This window comes from Anabrus simplex, chromosome 2, assembly GCF_040414725.1.
Source record: "Anabrus simplex isolate iqAnaSimp1 chromosome 2, ASM4041472v1, whole genome shotgun sequence".
Taxonomy (NCBI): Eukaryota; Metazoa; Arthropoda; class Insecta; order Orthoptera; family Tettigoniidae; genus Anabrus; species Anabrus simplex.
In genome coordinates this window covers 612,703,046-612,725,119 of record NC_090266.1, presented here as the reverse complement: position 1 = coordinate 612,725,119, position 22,074 = coordinate 612,703,046, and the positions used below count along the sequence as shown (strand labels likewise).

Sequence of the window (22,074 nt, the reverse complement as noted above, 5' to 3'; positions counted from 1 at the left end):
GCACCAGACACTTTCAGGAGGCAACACGCCATTATTAATTATGGGTAGTAAAGGAAATCAAAGAGGAATTTGGAAAGGGAATCACAATTCAAGGAGAGGAAATCAAAACCCTGAGATTTGTCAATGATATTTTATCTGAGTCTGCAGAAAATCTAGAGAACTTTCTGAACGGTATGAACAGAGTCCTGGCAAAGGAGTACAAGATGAAAATAAATAAGTCCAAAACAAAAGTAATGGATTGCAGTTGAATGAAGTCAAGTGATGCAGGAAATATTACATTAGAAAATGAAGTCTTAAAGGAAGTAGGTGAATGTTGTTGCTGGGGTAATAGAATATCTAACAATGGCAGAAGTAAGGAGGACATACAGTTAAAGGCAGACCAGAAGCATCATCATCATTATACTGAATCTCTTTACCCCAATAACTTCCCATTCCTATTGTCGCACAAGCAAGGATGACCTTTCTTAAGAAAATAAATTGATATACAAATTAGAAAGATGTTTCTGAAGACTTTTGTGTGAAGCATGGTATTGTATGGAAGTGAAACTAGCTTAGAAAGAAGGAGAATATAAGCTTTTGAAATGTGGTGTTACAGAACAATGCTGAACGTGAGATGGGTAGATCCAGGGCCTTTTTTTTTCTGCCAGTACACTCCGGTACGTATACTGGTAAACTTTAGATTGTAAAAACAGTGATGAAGATTTGGATTTATTGTTTAAAGGTGTATCTCCACATAGGCGCTGCCATAATTGCTTGATGTTGAATTATGGCATCAGAAAGTTTTGATGGATTAACTCTCATTCATAGTTATTGACTGAATCATAAAGTTTATGATATTGATCCGGTTCGATAGTACTACGCGATCAGTTTTTTTTTCTTTTTATGCTGTTGTTATTGTCAGTTGCACATTCTATACGTTAATTTGTTTGTTTCCTATTGTCTTTATCAAACACATTGAACTTGAAAATCACTTGGTTCATTTCTGCTCCGGCAGGTAAGAAATTGAAATTTTCTGAGAGTGAAACGAGTGAATGTAGTGTGCTGAAAATAAGTTTGGGGGAAAATGCTGCGATCGAAGCTGTAAAAGCTGAACACATTTTTCTGGCTACCGAACATGTTGTTGTGAGTGAAAATCTTTCTGGGTGTTGAACACCACAGCAAAAGGCTGATTTCTGCTAAAGAAATGACTGGTTAATCATTAAAAATAAACATCTTGGCTGTAAAATATGTCAGGCATTCATTGATTTTGAATCTGAAATTGATCTTCAAGAAATGAATGGTAGCGACATGAGCTGAATTCTTCATTAGACTAATGTGTGCATCATCATAGTTAAGCATATTGAAGCTGAAATGAAGAAATCTCCGATGAAGAAAATAATTTAATCTCATTGCAAGATGTTATTGTTAATTGATGAGAGCACTACTATTAGCCAATGCTTCCTGATATCGACGAATTTGCAAATGTATTTATTGATATTGTTGAGTTGCAAAATATGTCTGCCCAATGTATTTTTCAATGTCTGATTAATGTTTTAGATGAGCTAGGCTTCTCTTAAGAATTTGTTGAAAGAAAACCTTATTGCAGTAGCATGTGCTGGAGCCACTGTAATATTAGGGAAGAAGAAAGGCGTTATGACTTTGATTAAGGAGCATAATCTGCATGTCTTATTTTGCTACTATGCGAACCATAGTCTTCAACTCTCTGTTGGAGATGTAGTTGTGACGGACTTGCTGTCACATATTAATAATTTTAAGTAATTTCTTAACAAACTTTGTACATTATATCAGCAATCACCTAAAAATGCCAGTGAATATTTCTGACAATCTGGACCGATTTCTGTACCACATTGGAAGAATTCTACATACTCATTGAGTAGCTTCACGTTACAGAAGTATATCTGCAGTTTGGAGAAACTCATGGCACATTTTGAAGGTGAAAAAAACAGGAAGAGAACAGGGATAAGATTGAAAGAGTTACATATGATGGTCTCTTGAAAATAATTACGAATGTTGATATTATTCTTGATCTTCAATTCTTCAAGAGTTGTCAGAACTCAGCGTTGAACTACAGGCACGCGATATAACTTTTTATAAGGCTCGTAACGTAATATCCTGGCAGATTCTTCTGTTTGAAGATAGGAAATGTAATAGTGGGTCTTATCATCATGAAGCTCAAAATGCACCTGAGAATTTGAAATTCAAGGCAGTTACCCTGGAGAAGAGCGGATGAAAGTCGAGCTGCCAATGCAAAAAGCTCTCTTGATCCTGAAATGCTCTACGACAGCTTAATACGCTGGATGGAAAATCTTCTGTTAACAATAGAAGACAAAAATACCAGAGTAGACAAAAGTACTGTATCCTGAATATTGGCCAGATAATGGTCAGAAAAATTTCACTTTTGGTAAAGGTGAATTACAGAATTTGTGTTGACGATCTAAGTTTTCAAGGCAGGCATATTCGAAGAGGTTATTATGAATTCCTTGTTCAGAAGAAAATGTCAGCATCACTACTACCACTTGTAAACACCATCAACAGCATTCCCATTTTGGCCTCTGAATATGAACGCAGTTTCTTGCAAATGAACTTAATATTGACACCAACAAGGGCTTCTCTGCACCTTACGACTGTGTGTTCATTGATGTTCATCAAGCTGGTAGGTCCTCCTGTAGGAGATTTACGTCCTCTACCATATGTAAAATCCTGGTACCTGAAAGGAAGATATCTTGGGACCGACACAAAGAGCAAAGAATGTTCATGTGAAGATGGCAGAACCAACATCATGGGTCCAATTTATAAGTTACTGTAATGGAAAAGATACTAATTTCATGTCTTCATTTTTATTAACAAGCTAGCAAGATACCCGTGCTTCGCTACGGTATTATACTGAAATTTAGAATTGAATGCTCATTGTTTTATATATAATCTGCCAAAATTCGCGAACTGACTCGTTTTCTGAGAGAATACGCCAAAATTCGTTATCCGACTCGTTTTCTAATAGATTATGGCAGGTTTCCTCCCATTTTTCAATCTTTCTTTCCAGCAGTCGATTTCGTACTTCCCGGGCTAAGTCCAGGTATTCCACCCGGTCAGTTGGGTCCCTAAATCTTTTCCATCTTTTCCCATAAGCATTTTTAATATGGATTAAATCCTTCAGGAGATGCAGCGTGGTGTCGTCTTGGGTGTCTTGGCGATACTCAACCCGCGGCCGGACTGCATTCTTAGTTATTACCCGTCCAGCGCGGTCCGCACATTTGACGACGGTCCAGAACATTATTCTTATTATTATTATTCTTCTTCTTCTTCTTATTATTATTATTATTATTATTATTATTATTATTATTATTATTATTATTATTATTGTAGATGTTCTGGACCCCACAGCAAGATGCAAGACCGCTACTTGGCGGTAAATTACATCTGCTGCCATTGTCATTGTTGATAATGCTACCAGCACCATTGTCGCGCATAGGCAAGTGTGCGGGATTTGTGGCCATATGAATGACATACTTCCATGTATTATTGACCTTATTCTGGAGGTGAAAAATTGGACGGTCAGTCTCATTCCTATCGTTTATTTCAAATGTGTTTAAATTTTTGTTTATATGCCAGGAGAATCTACTGTAATCTGAGAACATTCTCCGAAGGAAAAGATGGCTCTTGAAAACGAACCCAGGAAAGATTAAAAATGATCGGTTTATGATCAGAATAAATACATCGAAAATCTACAGCCTGTTCCCAGTCATTCAACAGGGTCAGGAATGGAATGAATAAAGCCCCCATCTAGCGGCGACAATAGGAATTGTGCCGGCAGCCAAAACCTGTCGCACTCCTCTGGGACAATGATTAATGGATGACAAATGAAATGAAATTATATTGGACAGTGTTGCTGGAATGAATGATGACAGGGAAAACCGGAGTATCCAGAGAAAAACCTGTCCCGCCTTCGTTTTGTCCAGCAGGAAATGTCACATGGAGAGACCGGGATTTGAACCATGGAACCCAGCTGTGAGAGGCCGGCATGCTGCCGCCTGAGCAACGGAGGCTCCTTATAAATACAATATGAACAGTAAAATCAATTGGTCTCACCTCCTTTAACACCCCACCGCCATTAAGTTTATTTACCCCCCCCCCCCAAAAAAAAACTTTAAGAAGGCATGTTTCTTTATGTTTAAAGGAGATTCCAAACACCAATGTTCACGTCTATTACCTTCAGTTTTGAGATTGAAATAATTCACTTTTTTCACTTTCATACTCCTCCCCCGCCCTAGTGAATTTTCCAGCAAAAAATACTTGTTTCTTTAATAGTAAAGGATCTTCTAAATACCAATTATCACGACTTTAACTCTGTAACTTCTCCAGTTTTTGATTTATGTTTCCTCATGAAAGGAATTCAACTCCTTTTCACTTCCGCCCCCCAAGATGATTTGCCCCCCTAAACGCGTTTTTTCTTTGTTTTTAAAGGAGATCCAAATACCAGTCTTCACGTCTGTAGGCCCTAACAACTTTAGTTTTTAATAGAAGTAAGTATTCTCATACAATTAAGTCAATTAATTTTTCAGTTCTTTCACCTCCCCCCCCCCCCCTTTCATTGGATTTTCCTAGAATACGTGTTTCATTACTTTTAAAGCAGATTCCAAATATCAAATTTCACGCCTGTAACATCTTCATTTTTGAGATAACAGTAGCCTAATTAAAAGAATTCAACACCATTTTCTGTCACTTTAATCCCCCCCCCCTTCCACCCAAGTGGTATTTCCGAAAACTAAAAATACACGTTTCTTTATTTTTAATAGAGATAAAAAATACCATTTTTCACTTCTAACATGCTCAGTTTCTTGAGATATACTGTATAAATTCTCATTTTAAAATTTCACCCGCTTTCTAGTTCCCCTTAAGAGGAGTTTCCAAAAACAAATCACCTATGTTTCTTTACATTTACAGGAGATTCCAAATATCACTTTTTACGTCTGTAACATTCTACGTTTCTCAGATATTCTGTAGATAAAGGGCCGAATTCATAGACAGCACTTATACATAAGTGCCCCTTATAAGCCAGTTTTCATTTCGTATTGCCCACTTAAGTGTCCCACTTATTGCTATAAGTGGACCTCCCACTCACACTTAAGTGACTCACTTATGTTGTTTGGTAGCAAGATGGAAGATAATGATTTTGCTGAATATTTTGCATTTCATGCACAGAATGCTTTCCGTGCACCCAAAAGATATTTGAGAGACATGGAAAATCCTGTAGAAATGTGTAGTGACCAACAATTTAAAAGAAGGTTTCGATTTAGTAAAGTAAGAGTAATGAATATTCTCGTACTTTTGGTTGAGGGAGTGAACATAACCTCTAGAGGACTCCCTATCTCACCATTAATGAAGATATTAATTGCTTTGAGATTTTATGCCACCTCTTCATTCCAGGTGAGTTATCATTAATTTATTATATTTCTTGGCTTAATTAATTGGAAAAATGTTACAAGTTGATACATGATCAAAACTGTAGGCTTTTTGAATAGTAAAGACTTACCTGGAAAATTAACTTAAATATGACATGCTACAGGATTCTTTTTTATTTTTCAGTTGGTTTGTGCTGATTTATATCAGGTTAGTCAACCGACCGTATGTCGGATTATATCAGAAGTTTCTGAAATCATGGCATCCCACATCAAAAGATACATCAAATTTCCTGCAAACCAGAATATATTAAATGGAATAAAAGTTCTGTTTTTTCAAAAAGGTGGCTTTCCAGGAGTCGTTGGTCTTGTTGATGGAACTCATATCCCTATTAAAAGTCCTGGAGGGAACAATGCTGAAGTATTTTGCAACAGAAAAACATTCTTTTCACTAAATGTACAGATAGTTGCAGGACCTAATGAAGACATCTTCGATATAGTTACAAGATGGCCAGGTTCTGCTCACAATAGCCGAATTTTTGAAAACAGTGGTATTAGAGTGAGGTTAAGTGAAGGGCACATACCTGGGCATTTGCTAGGGGACAGTGGCTATCCTCAGCGTGATTACATTTACACACCTGTTCCACATCCAACTACTCGTGCTGAAATGAATTACAACACTGCCCACAGGAGAACTAGGAGTACCGTTGAAAGGACCATCAGAAGATGGAAGAGAAGGTTTCCATGCCTATATTTCGAACTTCAAAATAAATTGAGAAATATCACTAGGATAATTACAGCTTGTGCAGTTTTATACAACATAGGGATACAAGCTGGAGATCTCTGGGAAGCAGAGGAGTTGGAGGAAGGAAGGGAAATTATTGAAGTTCCCATTGTACATGTTGCTGAAAACATTAGGGGCAACGTAATCAGACAAAATTTTATAGACAGGCATTTCAATAATTAATTTATTGCACTTCCATTAATTACATTAATTTTTTTAATTCCAAGTCACGTTTCAGTTTATTAAACTGTTCTTCATGTCTCGCCGCGTCTAATTGCTGCTTCGCTACTTCTACTTGAATTTTGATTAATTCACATTTTAGTGACTGCTCTTCTCTTCTCATCTCTCCTATTTCTTTTTCGAGTTTTAATAAATAGTCTGCTTTGTCTATTCTTAATTGAGCCTCTTCAGAAAATAAATTCTTCTTGCTACCTTTTCTAATTTCTGAAAGAAAGGAAGTTCCATTATAAAGTTATGAAGTGCCATTTGATACAATGTCCATATTATAACATGTAATTAATCAAATACAAATGGATAAATGTACCTGGTGTGCTTGATTGCTGAATTTGTCTGTCACCATTTATGTACTCTAGACACTGAGAATTCTCTGGAAATATATAAAAATAAAATGAGTTTATCATGGTATAATTGTAACAGAGCAAAAATGGTTTTATTTGTTTATCGAAATTCTTGAATTTCATTTGACATTTTTATAGATACTGTATATCAGTATTTTGATCCAGCAAGCAAATATGCACATCTAAAAAGTAAACTATATTTTAACTTTAATTAATTGGTGACGTGAGGTCGAACAGATTCCCAAGAAAAATAAATCATCTGGGTTCTTTTAATTAAATCGTGCAGGGAGCTGTTGTTTATGTTATCTCCTTATCTGGGTCAACATATGGTACTAAACACCCCAGTCAGGAATATGCAGTGGCCTTGGTTAACTCGCTTCGTTCAGTTGAATTTCTTAAGTGGACTGCCAGACCTCACGTCTCCAGGTACGAGAGTACTTTTTTCAATGCATGTTGAATACTCAGCGTAAGTAAAATGTCACAACTGGTTGGTCCATTGTGGTAATTAATATCTACAGAGCCTGAGTTCGAGAAGGACACTAGGAAACTATTGAATGAGGTATGTAGTATTGCTGATGACAAATAATTGAAAGTGAACACAACAGTGATACACAGGAAGTAAAGGTGAATTGTTGGGTACTAATGAAGGTGGGGAAGAAGACGTAGGAACTCGGAGATACTTTTATGGGGAAAAAATCGGTTCAAATGAGTTTTAGATGAACCCACAAGAAACGTCCGAACACCAAGTTACAATATTGTGCGCTTACATCTCACAGCACTCCGTCCCCATGCAAGAGTCAGTGAAAATGTACAACCACGCCCTCTGTGGGTTTTAATATTTAGCGAAGCCTGGAAACAAAAATGTTGGAATTCCGTACATCACCAGTTCAAGGTTAATATTTTTTTCTTACAATTTGCTTTACGTGACACCAGCACAGACATGTTTTATGACGACAATAGGATATGAAAGGGCTAAGAGTGGGGAAGGAATCGACCGTGGCTTTATCAAGGTGCAGTCCCAGTATTTGCCTGGTGTGAAAATGGGAAAACCACAGAACACCATTTTCAGAGCAACCAACAGTGGAGTTCAAAACCCCCTATGTCCCGAATGAAAGCTGACAGCGCTATGTGACCCAAACCTCGGAGCCACTCGCTCGGTTTTAAGGTTAATATTAATTATATGATAATAGATTAAATAGTATTTACCTTCATTGCCGGATGTAGGTGCTTTGATTATACCACCTCCTCGGTTTGATGCTGGCTGAGAATCAGCCTCACCATGTCCTGATAGAAAAGAACATAAACACTGATTTGAACTCATAATAACAGAATTTGTGTGAAGTATGAAAATATATTATTATGTTATGAGGTAAAGTGAGTATATAATGCTAGCATGCAAAATCCCTTTATAGTTGAATTTCACAGTTATTAAAAATAAAACAAATGTTTCAGAAATATAAAGTTAGGCCTACATTTTGTTCAGAGAATTTGGTAGCACTCCCCCACCCCCTTGGACCTATCTGTGACAAAAGAATATTGGACTTGGGTTAAATTCTTAACGTGGAGTAAAGCCTCTGAGAAACGTGTAGTGGAGTGAATATTTTATTCAAACTTGTGACTGGTAGCAGTTTTTACTATTTCATTAAAATAATTATCAATTAATGCATCACATTCTTACCTTCGGTACTCTGTGGAACGAGAACATTGTCTACTAGCACATATGCTCCAGATCGATTCTCGGCCAACATCAGCATATCACTATCAATCACATCTTTCATTTCAATGTCAATATTGCAGCAAGAGTCCAGATCAGGATTATTTACTGCTGAAGTTTTTGGAGATGGACCTCCTCCAGTCTTCATGACAGCTCTTTTCTCCGCAGCCAGCTCAGCCTTTCTGCGAAATTTAATATTCTCCCACACTTTTTTCAACTGTGCAACATCCTTCTGAAAAAACAAAATTTTAAAAATAAAATAAAATTCAGTATCTATATAAAGAGTAAAAATACATCAAAGATCTATGCCGTGTGTAGTCTGCTCGCATCTAATGCTCGCTCTGACCGTAATAACCGTTCTTAACCTATATCAGTAAAATAATGCAGTATTACCACGAATGGAAATATTTCATCAGTTACACAGGTAAAAATGGCAAACGAAATTGTCGGGATGGCGTGTGCTTTGTGAAAACGTGCTCTTTCCATTTTATTAGGGAAGTAAATAACTAAAACATAAGGACTGTGGATGTATTTGTCAAACCATCAGAAGTATTGTAAGGCAAGATATTTTACATTTGTAAACAAATTAAGACGGAAATTGGACTGTAACGTTTACCTGGGCATTCTCGGAGTTGGCGTTATATTCCACAACAAGTTCCTCCCAAGCTATTTTCTTCTTCTGCAGAGAAACGGCGTCTGTCTGCTTGTTTTCTATTATATTCATGTACCTCGACACAAGTTCTTGCAGGTTCCGTCTCTCCAGCTCACTGTATTGTTTTCCTTTAGGCATTCTGATGACAAAATATACATACGGAAATACAAATATGATCTTCTAACCTTAAAAATGACAGCGGATGATAAACAAAACGCAATAGATCATACCACTGTTCAGTAGCCAGAACTATACGATCCAGGAAGCACGAGCAAACTATACAGCATTGCCACATCTCTAGTGAATTCTTATTGGGTAAATGTTCGTACTCTTTAAGTGTTGTCTATGAAATGTAAACTGATATAAGTGAATACTTATTATAAGTGATCCCTTATTACTTAAGGGTTCCACTTATGTATAAGGGCTGACTATGAATTCGGCCCATAGTCTTTCAAAAAATTCACCGCAATATGTCACTCCTGTTTAACCACCATTAATTGGAATTTCCAAAAACAAAAACAAAAAAAATACGTGTTTCTTTATTTTTAAAGGAGATCCCATATACAAATTTTAAGTTCTGCAATATCTTCAGTTTCTGAGATATATGTATCCTCATTAAAGGCATTCAACCCATTATTCACCCTTTTACACCCCTCCTATTCGGATTTACAGAAAACAAAAAAATATGTGTTCCTTTATTTTTAAAGGAGATTCTAAATATCATTTTTTACATGTGCAAACTTTTAAAGTTTTGAGATATAGATACACTCATTTTAAAAATTCACCTCCCTTTTCCCACTCCCATTAATTGGATTTTCCAAAAACAAATAAATATGTGTTTCTTTATTTTTAAAAGAGATCAAAAGTACCAATTTTCAGGTCTGTAATATCTACAGTTTCTGAGATATAAGTACCGGTATCCTGATTAAAGGCATTCAACCACTTTTTCACCCTTTTTCACCCGTCCTATTGGGATTTTCTGAAAACAAAAGTACGTTTTTCTTTATTTTTAATGATGATTCTAAATACCAATTTTTACATTTGTAAACTTTCAAAGTTTTGAGATATACATACACTCATTTTAAAAATTCACCCCTTTTTCACCCCCTGATAAATTGGATTTCCCAAAAACCAAAGAATTTGTGTTTGTTTATTTTTAAAGGAGATCCAAAACACCAATTTTCAGGTCTATGATATCTTCAGTTTCTGAGATATAAGTATCCTCATTAAATGCATTCAACCCCTTTTTCACCCCTTTCCACCCCTCCTATTGGGATTTTCTGAAAACAAAAAAATACGTGTTTCTTTATTTTTAATGAAGATTCTAAATACCAATTTTTACATCTGTAAATTTTCAAAGTTTTGAGATATAGATACACTCATTTTAAAAATTCACCCTTTTTCACCCCCCGATAAATTGGATTTTCCAAAAACAAAAAAATATGTGTTTCTTCATTTTTAAAAGAGATCAAAAGTACCAATTTTCAGGTCTGTAATATCTTCAGTTTCTGAGAGACAAGTACCGGTATCCTGATTAAAGGCATTCAACCCCTTTTCCACCCATTTTTAAGATTGGTAGATCACCCTGGACATCAGTGTGACATCGGAAACTTGGTTCCCATCAAACAAATGTCTAAAAATATTGTTGAGGCTATGTACGGTACTTCAGACTAAAGCTGCAGTGCCAACTAAATTTTCTCAAATGGATAAAAAAAAAAGAGCGGCAGAAAGAGTATACTTTATAATACCATTGGTATAATACATACAAAGGAGTTGTAACTTCTGAAGCTTTTCCACTATTTCGTATAGATATCCATTCAAACTATCACGGCGGTAATAATTTATTCAATTAAATAGCATGATACGCTTGCAAACTTCGATTTAAAAAGAAGTTAAAGAAAATACATGGTATTTCACTGGATAATTACTCAACAGTCTTTGGATTGTTGATGATTGTTGCTGCATTCCGACGAGATCAAAGAGTACGTGCACATGGTAGTTGTGTAAACAAATACAAAAAAATCAGTTCCGATTCCCGCCAGTTCCGAATCCTTTCGCGAATTAGCTATCTGCCAATTACACTACCTGAGCGAGTCCCGTCAGTTCCGAACACTACCTGAGCGAGTTTCAGCTTAGTTTTCTACAGCAAAATTGTATTAATAAAAATAATAACAAATAAGGTCCATTGTTAGCGCCAGCGTCGTACTGTTATTAGCCGGCCAAACCTCAGAACTGACAGCTGGTTTTTCCAGAGACATTCGGAACTAATGGGACTCATCAGCTTATTTACTCAGGCGTGAATACGCGGTAGGAACTCATGGGACGTTTTTCCTAAGCAATTTGTTTTTGGAACTCACGGGAATGGAACTCGTGGGACGGAACCCTGTAGGCCTACTCCGATAATTTGTAGTCTAAGTTCCCAGCATACATTGTACTTTGCACTTTCATTTATTCATTGAGCAAAAGTTAATCAAAATCTTATATCCCAATAATATTGCAGTTCAAGCCCCCGGCGTAGTTTTGACAGAAATTATTGTAAACAACCTCTTATTTTTCACTATGTAAGGACACTTTTATTCTCCGTCCTGCATAATAGGGAAATAATATTAATCCACCAGCTGTAAAAATCATATAACCCACACTTCAGTTGAGAAGTGTAGTGTAGATACGGTACGGTATATTTAGATAGTGCCGTATCTTGCGTGCTGTTTTCGTGTGTATCTTTGTGTGTGTATTTTTTGTGTGTATCTATTAAGGCATAGGAAGATAAAATAGACTTAATAATAATCTATACACATTTAGCTTTGTTGGTAATCTTTGAGTAGTTCTTGCAAATTTCAAACTTACAATTTTCATTTCTGTTTGTGCTTAATAGTAACATATTCAGGATACGTCTGAACTAGGTTTAAAATTATTGTAGTGTACTGTAGTATATGAGTAATATCTTATTAGAAATTAGCGTGCTTATTCTATTATTGCAAAGTGTGTGTGTAGTATAGTAGAGGTATCCACAGAAACTCTCTTAATAGAATTATGTTGCTGTAATTAGGATAGGCTTAACTGCAGTATAGAATTGTGTAATTCTTGTGTTTTCCTTTCGGTATTCAGTAATTAACGGCAGTTTTTATCCTGTTAGGGTGCTGTAGGATAAAAATAGAGTAGGACTAAGTAGTATTGTAGTGTAGTAGTATAATTATTACCTTATTGTCATGTGAACTTTGTGTGCTATCCTAGACAATAATTCTTTCTTTTTATTTTAATTTTTTTTTTTTTTTTTTTTTTTTTGCACATAATAAGTTATTTTATTTTTCCTTTTTGTTTCATTTTTCCGTAAAGATTGACTAAGGAGTGCTAGTGTAGGAACTGTGGGTGTGGCCCAGCATTAAGGAGTATGAGGGAGGAGTTGGAGAGTTTGAGGGAGATAATTAGGATTCTCTCAGAAGACGGTAAAGAAGGTACGCCTCCCTCAAACAATGTATGGGATGCATTAGATGTAAAAGAGGGATGGGAAGGAAAGGGGGAAATTGTAGAAGACAGGTGGTCTGATGTTCTAAGAGAAAGGAGATTGCAGGCTAAGGGTTCTATTCAGGATCAGACTTCAGGACGGGTGTCTGTGAGAAATCGGTACAAGTCACTGCAGGTAGACTGACAGAGGGAAGATGAGGAACAGGGATCTGTTGCTGAGAAGTGTGGAAGTAGGAGGAAGGGAATAGGTAGGAAAGGGAAATGTAGAGTAGAGGATAGGAAAAGACAGGTGGAACAGGGTCATTGGAGGTAGAAAGTGGAGGAGGAAGTAGCTTCTGCAGCTGTCAGGAAAGATAGGGCTGACCAGGAGGGGAGGGGATGAAATGAGGTGGGTAGGGTTGAGGCTCTGGTCATGGGGGATTCCATTGTTAGACATGTGAGGAAAGTGTATGGACGAAAGGGAACCAAGGTAGAGTGTGATCCAGGAATTAGGTTGAGGCATATGTTGAGGAAAGTAGAAGAGGAGGAGGGGAAGGAGAAGGTGGTAGCGTTTCACATTGGTATCAACAATGTAAGACAAGCCGGTATGAGTACCAACATAGTTGGGGGGATGTGTGGAATCTGGTAAATGCAGCAAAGGTGAAGTTTAAGGAAGTGGAGATAGTTATCAGTGGAATACTGTGTCGGACGGATACTGAATGAAGGGTGATTAGGGATTTAAGTGAGATTATGGAGCGGGACTGTGGTAACTGGGAGTGAGATTTCTAGATCCTAATGGGTGGGTAGGAGATAGAGATCTGCGCTCAGATGGCCTTCACTTAAACGGCATTGGTACGTATAAATTAGAAAATTTGTTCAGAAGGGTTATAGGGAGGTACATTAAGGGAAACGCGGTCTAGGGAGCGGTGATAAGGGTACAAGGATCTGGAAGTCAAGTAGGGATGACAAAAATGTTACCGTTGAACTGTAGAAGTATTGTAAAGAAAGGAATAGAATTAAGAAATTTAATAGATATATACTTACCAGATATTGTAATAGAAGTTGAATCATGGCTGAGAAATGATATAATGGATGCAGAAATTTTTTCACGGAACTGGAGTGTGTATCATAGAGATAGGTTGGGAATGAAAACCAGATGAGCTCTATTGAGAAACCGAAATAATAGATGGCATTAGTGATCATGAAGCTGTTTTTGTTGTAGTTAAAAATAAATGTGATAGAAAGAAAGGTCATAAAAGTAGGACTATAACGCAGTACTACATGGTTGATAAAGCTTTTAAAACGTGACTATGATTGGTGGAAAACAGTAAATAAAAATGTAAACGGACTCTGGTATGGGTTTAAAGCAATTGTTTAGGAATGTGAAAACAGGTTTGTAACTTAAAATATGCTAAGGAATGGTAAAGGCCCACCTTATTATAATAGAGAAATAAAGAGACTAAGGAGGAGGTGCAGATTGGAATGAAATAAAGTTAGAAATGGCTGTAGAGGTAAGGAACTTACTAGGAAATTGAATCTAGCAAAGAAGTCAGCTAAGGATAACATAATGGCAAGCATAATTGGCAGTCATACAAATTTTAGTGAAAAATGGAAACAGTTCTTTCTCCCAAGTCTTCCCAACCCAAACTTTGCAACATTTTTGTAACACTACTCTTCTGTTGGAAATCACTTAGAAGAAATCAAGCTGCTTTTCTTTGGATTTTTTCCAAGGCAGAAACAGGTTCCAAGAAGGACATTCCAGGAATAATTAATGAACAACGGGAGTGTGTAGGTCAGGATCTTCAAAAGGCTGAAGAATTCAGTCAGCAGTAAGTAAAGATTGTTGGTTACAAGGATAATGTCCCGATAGAGGAGGGGACTAATGCTAAAGAAATATTAAAATTTAAATATGATAACAAGGACATCTATATATTGAACCCTTTGGTCCATATTGAGGGATACCTACCTTTCTTACCTATCAGCAAAGTTCATGAGATCTGTCTCTTGGGTCGTTTCGGGTTCTTCGTCACTTGCTGAGGTAAAGGTAGGGTTCAGTATTTCTAATCTATCTACTGGAATGAAAGGTCTATTTAAAAGATTCCTATTTATTCAGGAAAATTCTGAAGCATCATGGTATGTCAACAGTATCAGAGAAGTCAATTGTGTCCACTGGACACCACAATCACTTTTACATAAACGTCAGAACACTGGTGTGAGACTTTAACGTAACTGCCTGACGGGCATTCATACTAGAAACCATTGTCTCAATTATTAATCATTTAAGAAAGGAAAGTCTGGAAATCCTTAAATTCGGCTTCCATGTGAGACCACATGTACCATCATAGTGATTCGTTATGGTCCAGCTCTCGTCACACGAACTCTGGACTCTGGTTATTATTAAGGCCGTCCAATCGGTGTGTGCCACACAGTGGTTCTACGGCATGGACCCTTAATTGAATCGATGTGACCTGCGTCTATGTCATGGACCGACATCTAATCTTCCAAGTTACTTTAAAGTCATTGTGGATGATGACCGCAAGGAAAGGATGCTACAATGGCATATGGCCCTAATCTAAGTCACTGAGGTTGATGACCCCCTGACCATCCAAGTTTCTAGGCTGAAGGCTAAACACAATTAAGTTACATCGGTTGATGACCAAAGTTCCACTTTACTATCCCCAGCACATTCACTGCTCAATCAATCAAAGTTCAATAATTACAACAATAGCAATGCTCACAAACTTAGTGGCAGAAAAATCCATTTCCTTCGGATATGTCCCCTTAATCGTTACTTTACATGTTAACATTCCCCAGAAAACAAACTAAAATTTCCAGAATGCATCTCCAAGTTATTCGCTTGATTAAAGTTATTTCAAATGCGGTTTCACTGAATTTAATAATTAAATAAATCTAAATGAGTTAACGAAATATTAACGAACAACAAATTTTATCTCCGCGGACTCTGGTTTCTTCACAAATTTCTACGCAGCTGTGATGTGAGTTCAATATTGCGATGTTTATCTGGCTGGAAAAGAATTTTACATAATTCATGTCCAGCTATATATATCCTGTCTCGTGATATCACGCTTAAAAATCTAATCTAGTCCTAACCGTTATTAACACTTGGATATCCTAATAATCTACGTACAAACCAAACAACTCGCCATATAATTACGATGTCATATCTCGTCATTACCATTATGAATTTTGCACACCCCTCACAGACAAACCGATCATCACGACCATCGCTCTATATTTTGGACAACCCTGAATTAGGTTACTCAGTTCCTTATACTCAAAGTTCGTGATTTCAAAAGTTCATTACATCCCCAATTACAGTATTTCACAATACTTAGATCATTACCGGCTATGAATTTCAACTAAATCCAGCATTTTAACGTTTCCCCTGGCCGAGAATTACAGTACAATCTCAACTCCACTCCTTTCCCGTTATCATAGCTGAGGCCTCTCATCCCCCCCAAGCTCGCTTGGCAGTTACAGGAAACACCTGGTTTATTCACAGTTGACTGACTTCTCAAAATGCTCCCTTTAAACTCTGCCGACATAATTAAACAAATACGATATTCTAACCAACAAAATGCACAGGTTATGCTTCAAGATGCCCACACTAATTATACGCGTCGCCAATTATTACCGCTATGGATTTCTATGAATTTCTTTCCATTCTCAACATTATAAAATATTCCTCGGGCTATCATGTCCCGGCTTCAAATGACAGGACTCTAACCTGATTCGCACATCTCATCTCAACTCATATAAAACATTCCTCGGGCTTCCGTGTCCCGGCTTCAATGACAGGTCCAACCTGATTCACAAAACTAACCTCTGTTTCCCAGCTCCACAATTATCATCGACAACGAACTGGAATAAAATCCTCACTAGAAATCCCGACGTCTAATATCGCACAATGCATTAATCATGAATAACTTCGCATAAATGATATCGTATTTAATAACTTGATTTTTACGAGAAATGACTGAAACATTCTACTAGATCTTTTTATTGTCAGTCAGACACAGTTTAAAATGGGCATTAAATAAAAACGTTTCTCTCCGTGACCAAATTCATCACCCTAGGTTCTCACCCGACAGCGCGCTTCCGCTCGATTGAAAATGAGTGACCATGGATTATTATTATTAACGTCAAATTGCAGACAGAAGAATTTTACGTCGAATGAACATCTTAATTTGACATCACAAAATATAGGCAGTACACTCACACGGATGACGATCTATATTGGACGTGATATCACTTCGGAACCCTATTCAATAACTTTTTACAACATTATACGGCACTCGCAAGACTTCAAACTTTTATCCAAGTGGAAAATAAAACAAATGACTCTTTTAGTCGTACTCTCACATTTACAAAACTTAGTAGGGGTGACCACTGCGTCGTATATCCCCATTCAAATACACTTTAAGAAATCACGAGACAAGATATAAGAGGTAGTAAGATGGAAAGTCACCTACCTCATGTCGTCACGCCAGTATTCGTCATAGGGCTCACCTACGACCCTGGCATTTTATTTAGCCATTTTTACATTCATGGCTTCACAGTTTATTATTATTTTCTTCAGGTTTCCTGGAATAAAGCATAAAAAAAAGAAAATACCCTTCACTTGTTTGCTTGAACGCACACGATGGACTATAATTATTTCCGCACACGAATTACTTAATCACATTAGAATTTATTCAGTACTTTGACCGTCCTATCTGGTACAATTATTTCCCTCAAGAAAACTATCTCCTCATGGAGTCAAGACTTAGCCGCAATGGCTAAAATGTGCAGTTGAACTCAGTCTACTTTCGTTGGTTTGATTTCGCAGAGCAGCTCAACAATTTTTCGTCCGCTTTGTATCACAAATGCCGGAGAAGGAGGCTTCGTCATGGCGTCCCTTCATATTTATAGCAGTTACCCCCTCTCTTCGGATCTCTCCCTTTGCCGCCAAGAAAATTTCTATAAATTTTCTGACTTACCTAAACTGCAATTTCAAGAGTTTTGAAAGTGACTACATGCTTGCTACATTTCTGGCGGTAGTGCTCACGGACATTTAAAATTTTTACGGGTTCGATTTGTGAGATGATTGACCTCCTTTGATAGGCACTATATATTTTTTGACTTGGCGTGGTCACGCCATGTACACGCGCTTTGAAATAGTTCATAAAAATGACTTGAGATTCTTCCGCCGTCGACACGTGTGGTTGACGTCACGTACCCCAGAGCGTGGGACCGAAGGTAATCACCCCCTCGTCACGTGTCAAATCCATGCTATCAAGAATCCAACTTTTAGTTTAATTGTTACATTATGCATAATGTTCTTAGGGCACAAAGGTCATGGGTACAATATATATAAAATAACTTTTCCTGACTGACTGACTGACTGACTGACTGATTCATCATCGCCGAGCCAAAACTACTGGACACAAAGAAATGAAATTTTGGAGATACATTCATATTAAGATGCAGGTGCTCGCTAAGAGAGGATTTTTGGATATTCCGTCGCTAAGGGGTGAAAAGGGGGGTGAAGTTTTAAAATGAGTGTATCTATATCTCAAAACTTTAAAAGTTTACAAATGTAAAAATTAGTATTTAGAATCTTCCTTAAAAATAAGGAAACGCGTATTTTTTTGTTTTCAGAAAATCCCAATAGGAGGGGTGAAAAAGGGTGAAATAGGGGTTGAATGCCTTTAACCCGCGGTTACTCGCATGGTGAGCGCGGCGCTCACCTTCGTACTATATTGCTTCTTGTTGGAATGTTACAAGACCTCCAACTTTGAAACTCCCTGTACCTTTCTAACAGATTGTTATGAAGGGGATGTGCCAGTCACTTTCATTATCTTTGAAAACAAATACCCGCAATTCATTATTAGGCACGGTAGTGTATGTTTGGTGAGCGGTGCGCTCAGTAGCGAGTAACTGTGCTACTTACATTTCGCGCCTTGTAATACGTCAGGGTTTGTTTCATGCTTGTGTTTAATGTGAAATCTTTATACTGTGACTGTTGTTAGACGATATATACAACTTACAATGTCATCCACTAATCAGATACTTTCGTGGTTGGCTGAAACGGAGGAAAAAGTGCTCTTGAACAACGAAACTGAAAGTAATGAAACAGACGAGGTTTACGAAACTGATCATAACTGTGTTTCAGAGTGTCTGCAAGTTTTGGGAAGGAGAGGAAATTTCGTTTATTGAATTCTGTGAGATCAGTTTAAATGGCTTGTTTTACGGCCAGATGCCCTTCCTGACGCCAACCTTAGTTGAGGAGCTAATAAAGATGAAATAAATTATGGTGAATGAAGTTGGCTAAATAGGTGGAAGGAATCGGCTGTAGTTTATGAATAGAATCTGCCCCGGCATTTGCCTGGACGCGTTGACAGAAAACTATTCTCAGAACAGCTAACGGTGGGGATCGAACTCGCGCGTCTCCCAAATGTAGAGCTGCCTCCATAGCCATTCCACTCGGCCGTGTTCCTAAATAAATAACTATCTCAAATTGACATATTAAAAATACCTCCAACTTTATATGGGCATATTATAGCCTTTAAACGTAAAGGTGAGCGCTCCGCTCACTAGCGAGTAACGACGCACGTAAAGACCTAGCGAGTAATGCCGGGTTAATCAGGATACCGGTACTTATGTCTCAGAAAGTGAAGATATAAGTGAGTGTATCCATATCTCAAAACTTTGAAAGTTTACAGATGTAAAAATTAGTATTTAGAATCTTCATTAAAAATAAAGAAACACGTATTTTTTTGTTTTCGGAAATTCCCAATAGGAGGGGTGAAAAGGGGTGAAAAATAAGTTGATGCCTTTAACGAGGATACTTAAATCTCAGAAACTGAAGATATTACAGACTTGAAAATTGGTGTTTGGGATCTCCTTTAAAAATAAAGAAACACATACATTTTTGTTTTTAGAAAATTGAATTAATGGGGGTGGGGTGAAAAGGGGGTGAATTTTTAAAATGAGTGTGTCTACATCTGAAAACTTTTAAATTTTATAGATGTAAAAATTGGTATTTAGAATCTCCTTTAAAAATAAAGGAACTCGTATTTTTTTGTTTTCGTAAATTCCCAATAGAAAGGGTGGAAAAGGGTGGAAATGTGTTGTATGCCTCTAATGAGGCTACTTATATTTCAGAAACTGAAGATATTACAGACCTGAAAATTGATATTTGGGATCTACTTTAAAAATAAACAGGCATTTTTTTCGTTTTTGGAAAATCCAAATAATGCGGGGTGAAAAGGGGGGTGAATTTATAAAATGAGTGTATCTACATCTTAAAACTTACAGATGTAAAAATTGGTATTTAGAATCTCCTTTAAAAATAAAGAAACATGTACTTTTTGTTTTCAGAAAATCCCAATAGGAGGGGTGAAAAAGGGGTTGAATGCCTTTAATGAGGATACTTAAATCTCAGAAACTGAAGATATTACAGACCTGAAAATTGATATTTGGAATCTTCTTTAAAAATAAAGAATTTTGTTTTTGCTTTTGGAAAATCCAAACAGGGGGGGGCGTTGAAAAGGGGGTGGATTTTTAAAATGAGTGTATCTATATCTCAAAACTTTAAAAGTTTGCACATGTAAAAATTGATATTTAGAATCTCCTTTAAAAATAAAGGAATATGGTTTTTTTTTCTGTAAATCCCAATAGGAGGGGTGTAAAAGGGTGAATAATGGGTTGAATGCCTTTAATGAGGATGCATATATCTCAGAAACTAAAGATATTACAGAACTGCAAATTTGTATATGAGATCTCCTTTAAAAATAAAGAAACACTTATTTTTTTGTTTTTGGAATATCCAATTAATGGCGGTTAAACAGGAGTGACAAATTGGGGTGAATTTTCGAAAGACTATATCTACAGAATATCTAAGAAGCGTAAAATGTTACAGACGTAAAAAGTGGTATTTGGAATCTCTTGTAAATGTAAAGAAACATAAGTGATTTGTTTTTGGAAACTCCTCTTAAGGGGAACTAAAAAGGGGGTGAAATTTTAAAATGAGAACTTATACGGTATATCTCAAAAAAACTTAACATGTTACAGAAGTGAAAAATGGTATTTTTTTATCTCTATTAAAAATAAAGAAATGTGTATTTTTAGTTTTCAGAAATACCACTTGGGTATAGGGGGGAGTGTAAAGTGACTGAAAATGGTGTTGAATTCTTTTAATTAGGCTACTGTTATCTCAAAAATGAGGATATTACAGACATGAAATTTGATATTAGAAATCTGCTTTAAAAGTAAGGAAACACGTATTCTCGGAAAATCCAATGAATGGGGGGGGGGAGGTGAAAGAATTGAAAAATTGACTGACTTAATTGTATGAGAATACTTACATCTAATAAAAACTAAAGATGTTAGGGCCTACAGGCGTGAAAATTGGTATTTGGATCTCCTTTAAAAACAAAGAAAAACCCGTTTTGGCGGGGAGAATCATCTTGGGGGGCGTGAGTGGAAAGGAGTTGAATTCCTTTCATGAGGACACATAAATCAAAATACTGAAGAAGTTAGAGTCGTGATAATTGGCATTTAGAAGATCCTTTACCATTAAAGAAACAAGTATTTTTTGCCAAAAAATTCACTTGGGGGGGGGGGTGTGAAAGTAAAAATAAGTGAATTATTTTTATCTCAAAACTGAAGGTAATAGACGTGAACATTGGTGTTTGGAATCTGCTTTAAACATAAAGAAAAACGCCTTCTTTAGTTTTTATTCGGGAGGGGGGGGTAAATAAACTTAACGGTGGTAGGGTGTAAAAGGAGGTGAGACCAGTTGATTTTACTGTTCATAATATATTTATAAGGAGCCTCCGTTGCTCAGGCGGCAACACGCCGGCCTCTCACAGCTGGGTTCCGTGGTTCAGATCCCGGTCTCTCCATGTGATATTCGTGCTGGACAAAACGGAGGCGGGACAGGTTTTTCTCCGGATACTCCGGTTTTGCTAAGTATATAAGAAAAAATTTTAAAATTTTACTTCCACCTATTCAATACAATACAAGATATTGACATCCAACTTAAAACATTTTTCAGAAGTGAGACATGTTTCGCCTCATATTTTGAGGCATCTTCAGTCACTAATCAAAACCTTATTCTGTCAGATAACATTTCAAACATTCTATAGCTATTATACAAATGTTTATGAAATAACTAAAACTCAATTGTAATGATAAAAACATGTGTTGAAAAAGACGTCATAGGATGGTACAGTGGTACAGAAGATGGCTTGAAGCCTTAGTCAATATTAAATTTTAAATACCGGTATATAGTGGAAAGCATATAAAATAATTTCATTAAAAATATACAATGCATTCAAATGATATTAAAATAGTAGGATCTTAAGTGGTACATTAAAAAATGGAGGTGTCTCACATATTTTTCTACTTATACTCCATTGAACTTTCTTTTTACTGTGTTTTGTCTATACTTCTCTGCTGTTATGTAAAATGGTATTTCCGTTAATAAAGTATTATTATTA

The 22,074-nt window shown here is 36.6% G+C and overlaps 2 protein-coding genes across 2 annotated transcripts in view; one reads left to right on the top strand and one right to left on the bottom strand.

Moving 5' to 3' along the window:
* Positions 1–22,074, top strand: part of LOC136864261 (potential E3 ubiquitin-protein ligase ariadne-2) — a 238,468-nt gene that overhangs the window by 163,578 nt on the left and 52,816 nt on the right. The gene's annotated exons all lie outside the window — the stretch shown is intronic.
* On the bottom strand, positions 6,334–9,262 carry LOC136864864 (myb/SANT-like DNA-binding domain-containing protein 4). Its single transcript, XM_067142293.2, has 5 exons — positions 9,089–9,262; positions 8,437–8,704; positions 7,965–8,042; positions 6,725–6,787; positions 6,334–6,624 (listed from the first exon to the last, which is right to left on the bottom strand). The coding sequence occupies exons 1-5, from the start codon at positions 9,260–9,262 to the stop codon at positions 6,383–6,385; spliced, it is 825 nt and encodes a 274-aa protein (XP_066998394.2). The 3' UTR covers positions 6,334–6,382.

Excerpts from the sequence above, each read along its gene's own strand:
- LOC136864864 (XM_067142293.2), bottom strand. The coding sequence starts at position 9,262 with ATGCCTAAAGGAAAACAATACAGTGAGCTGGAGAGACGGAACCTGCAA. Across the intron at positions 8,043-8,436 it reads CGTTCCACAGAGTACCGAAG|GACATGGTGAGGCTGATTCT; the intron begins GTAAGAATGTGA and ends CTTTTCTATCAG. Across the intron at positions 6,625-6,724 it reads TCAGCAATCAAGCACACCAG|AAATTAGAAAAGGTAGCAAG; the intron begins GTACATTTATCC and ends CCTTTCTTTCAG.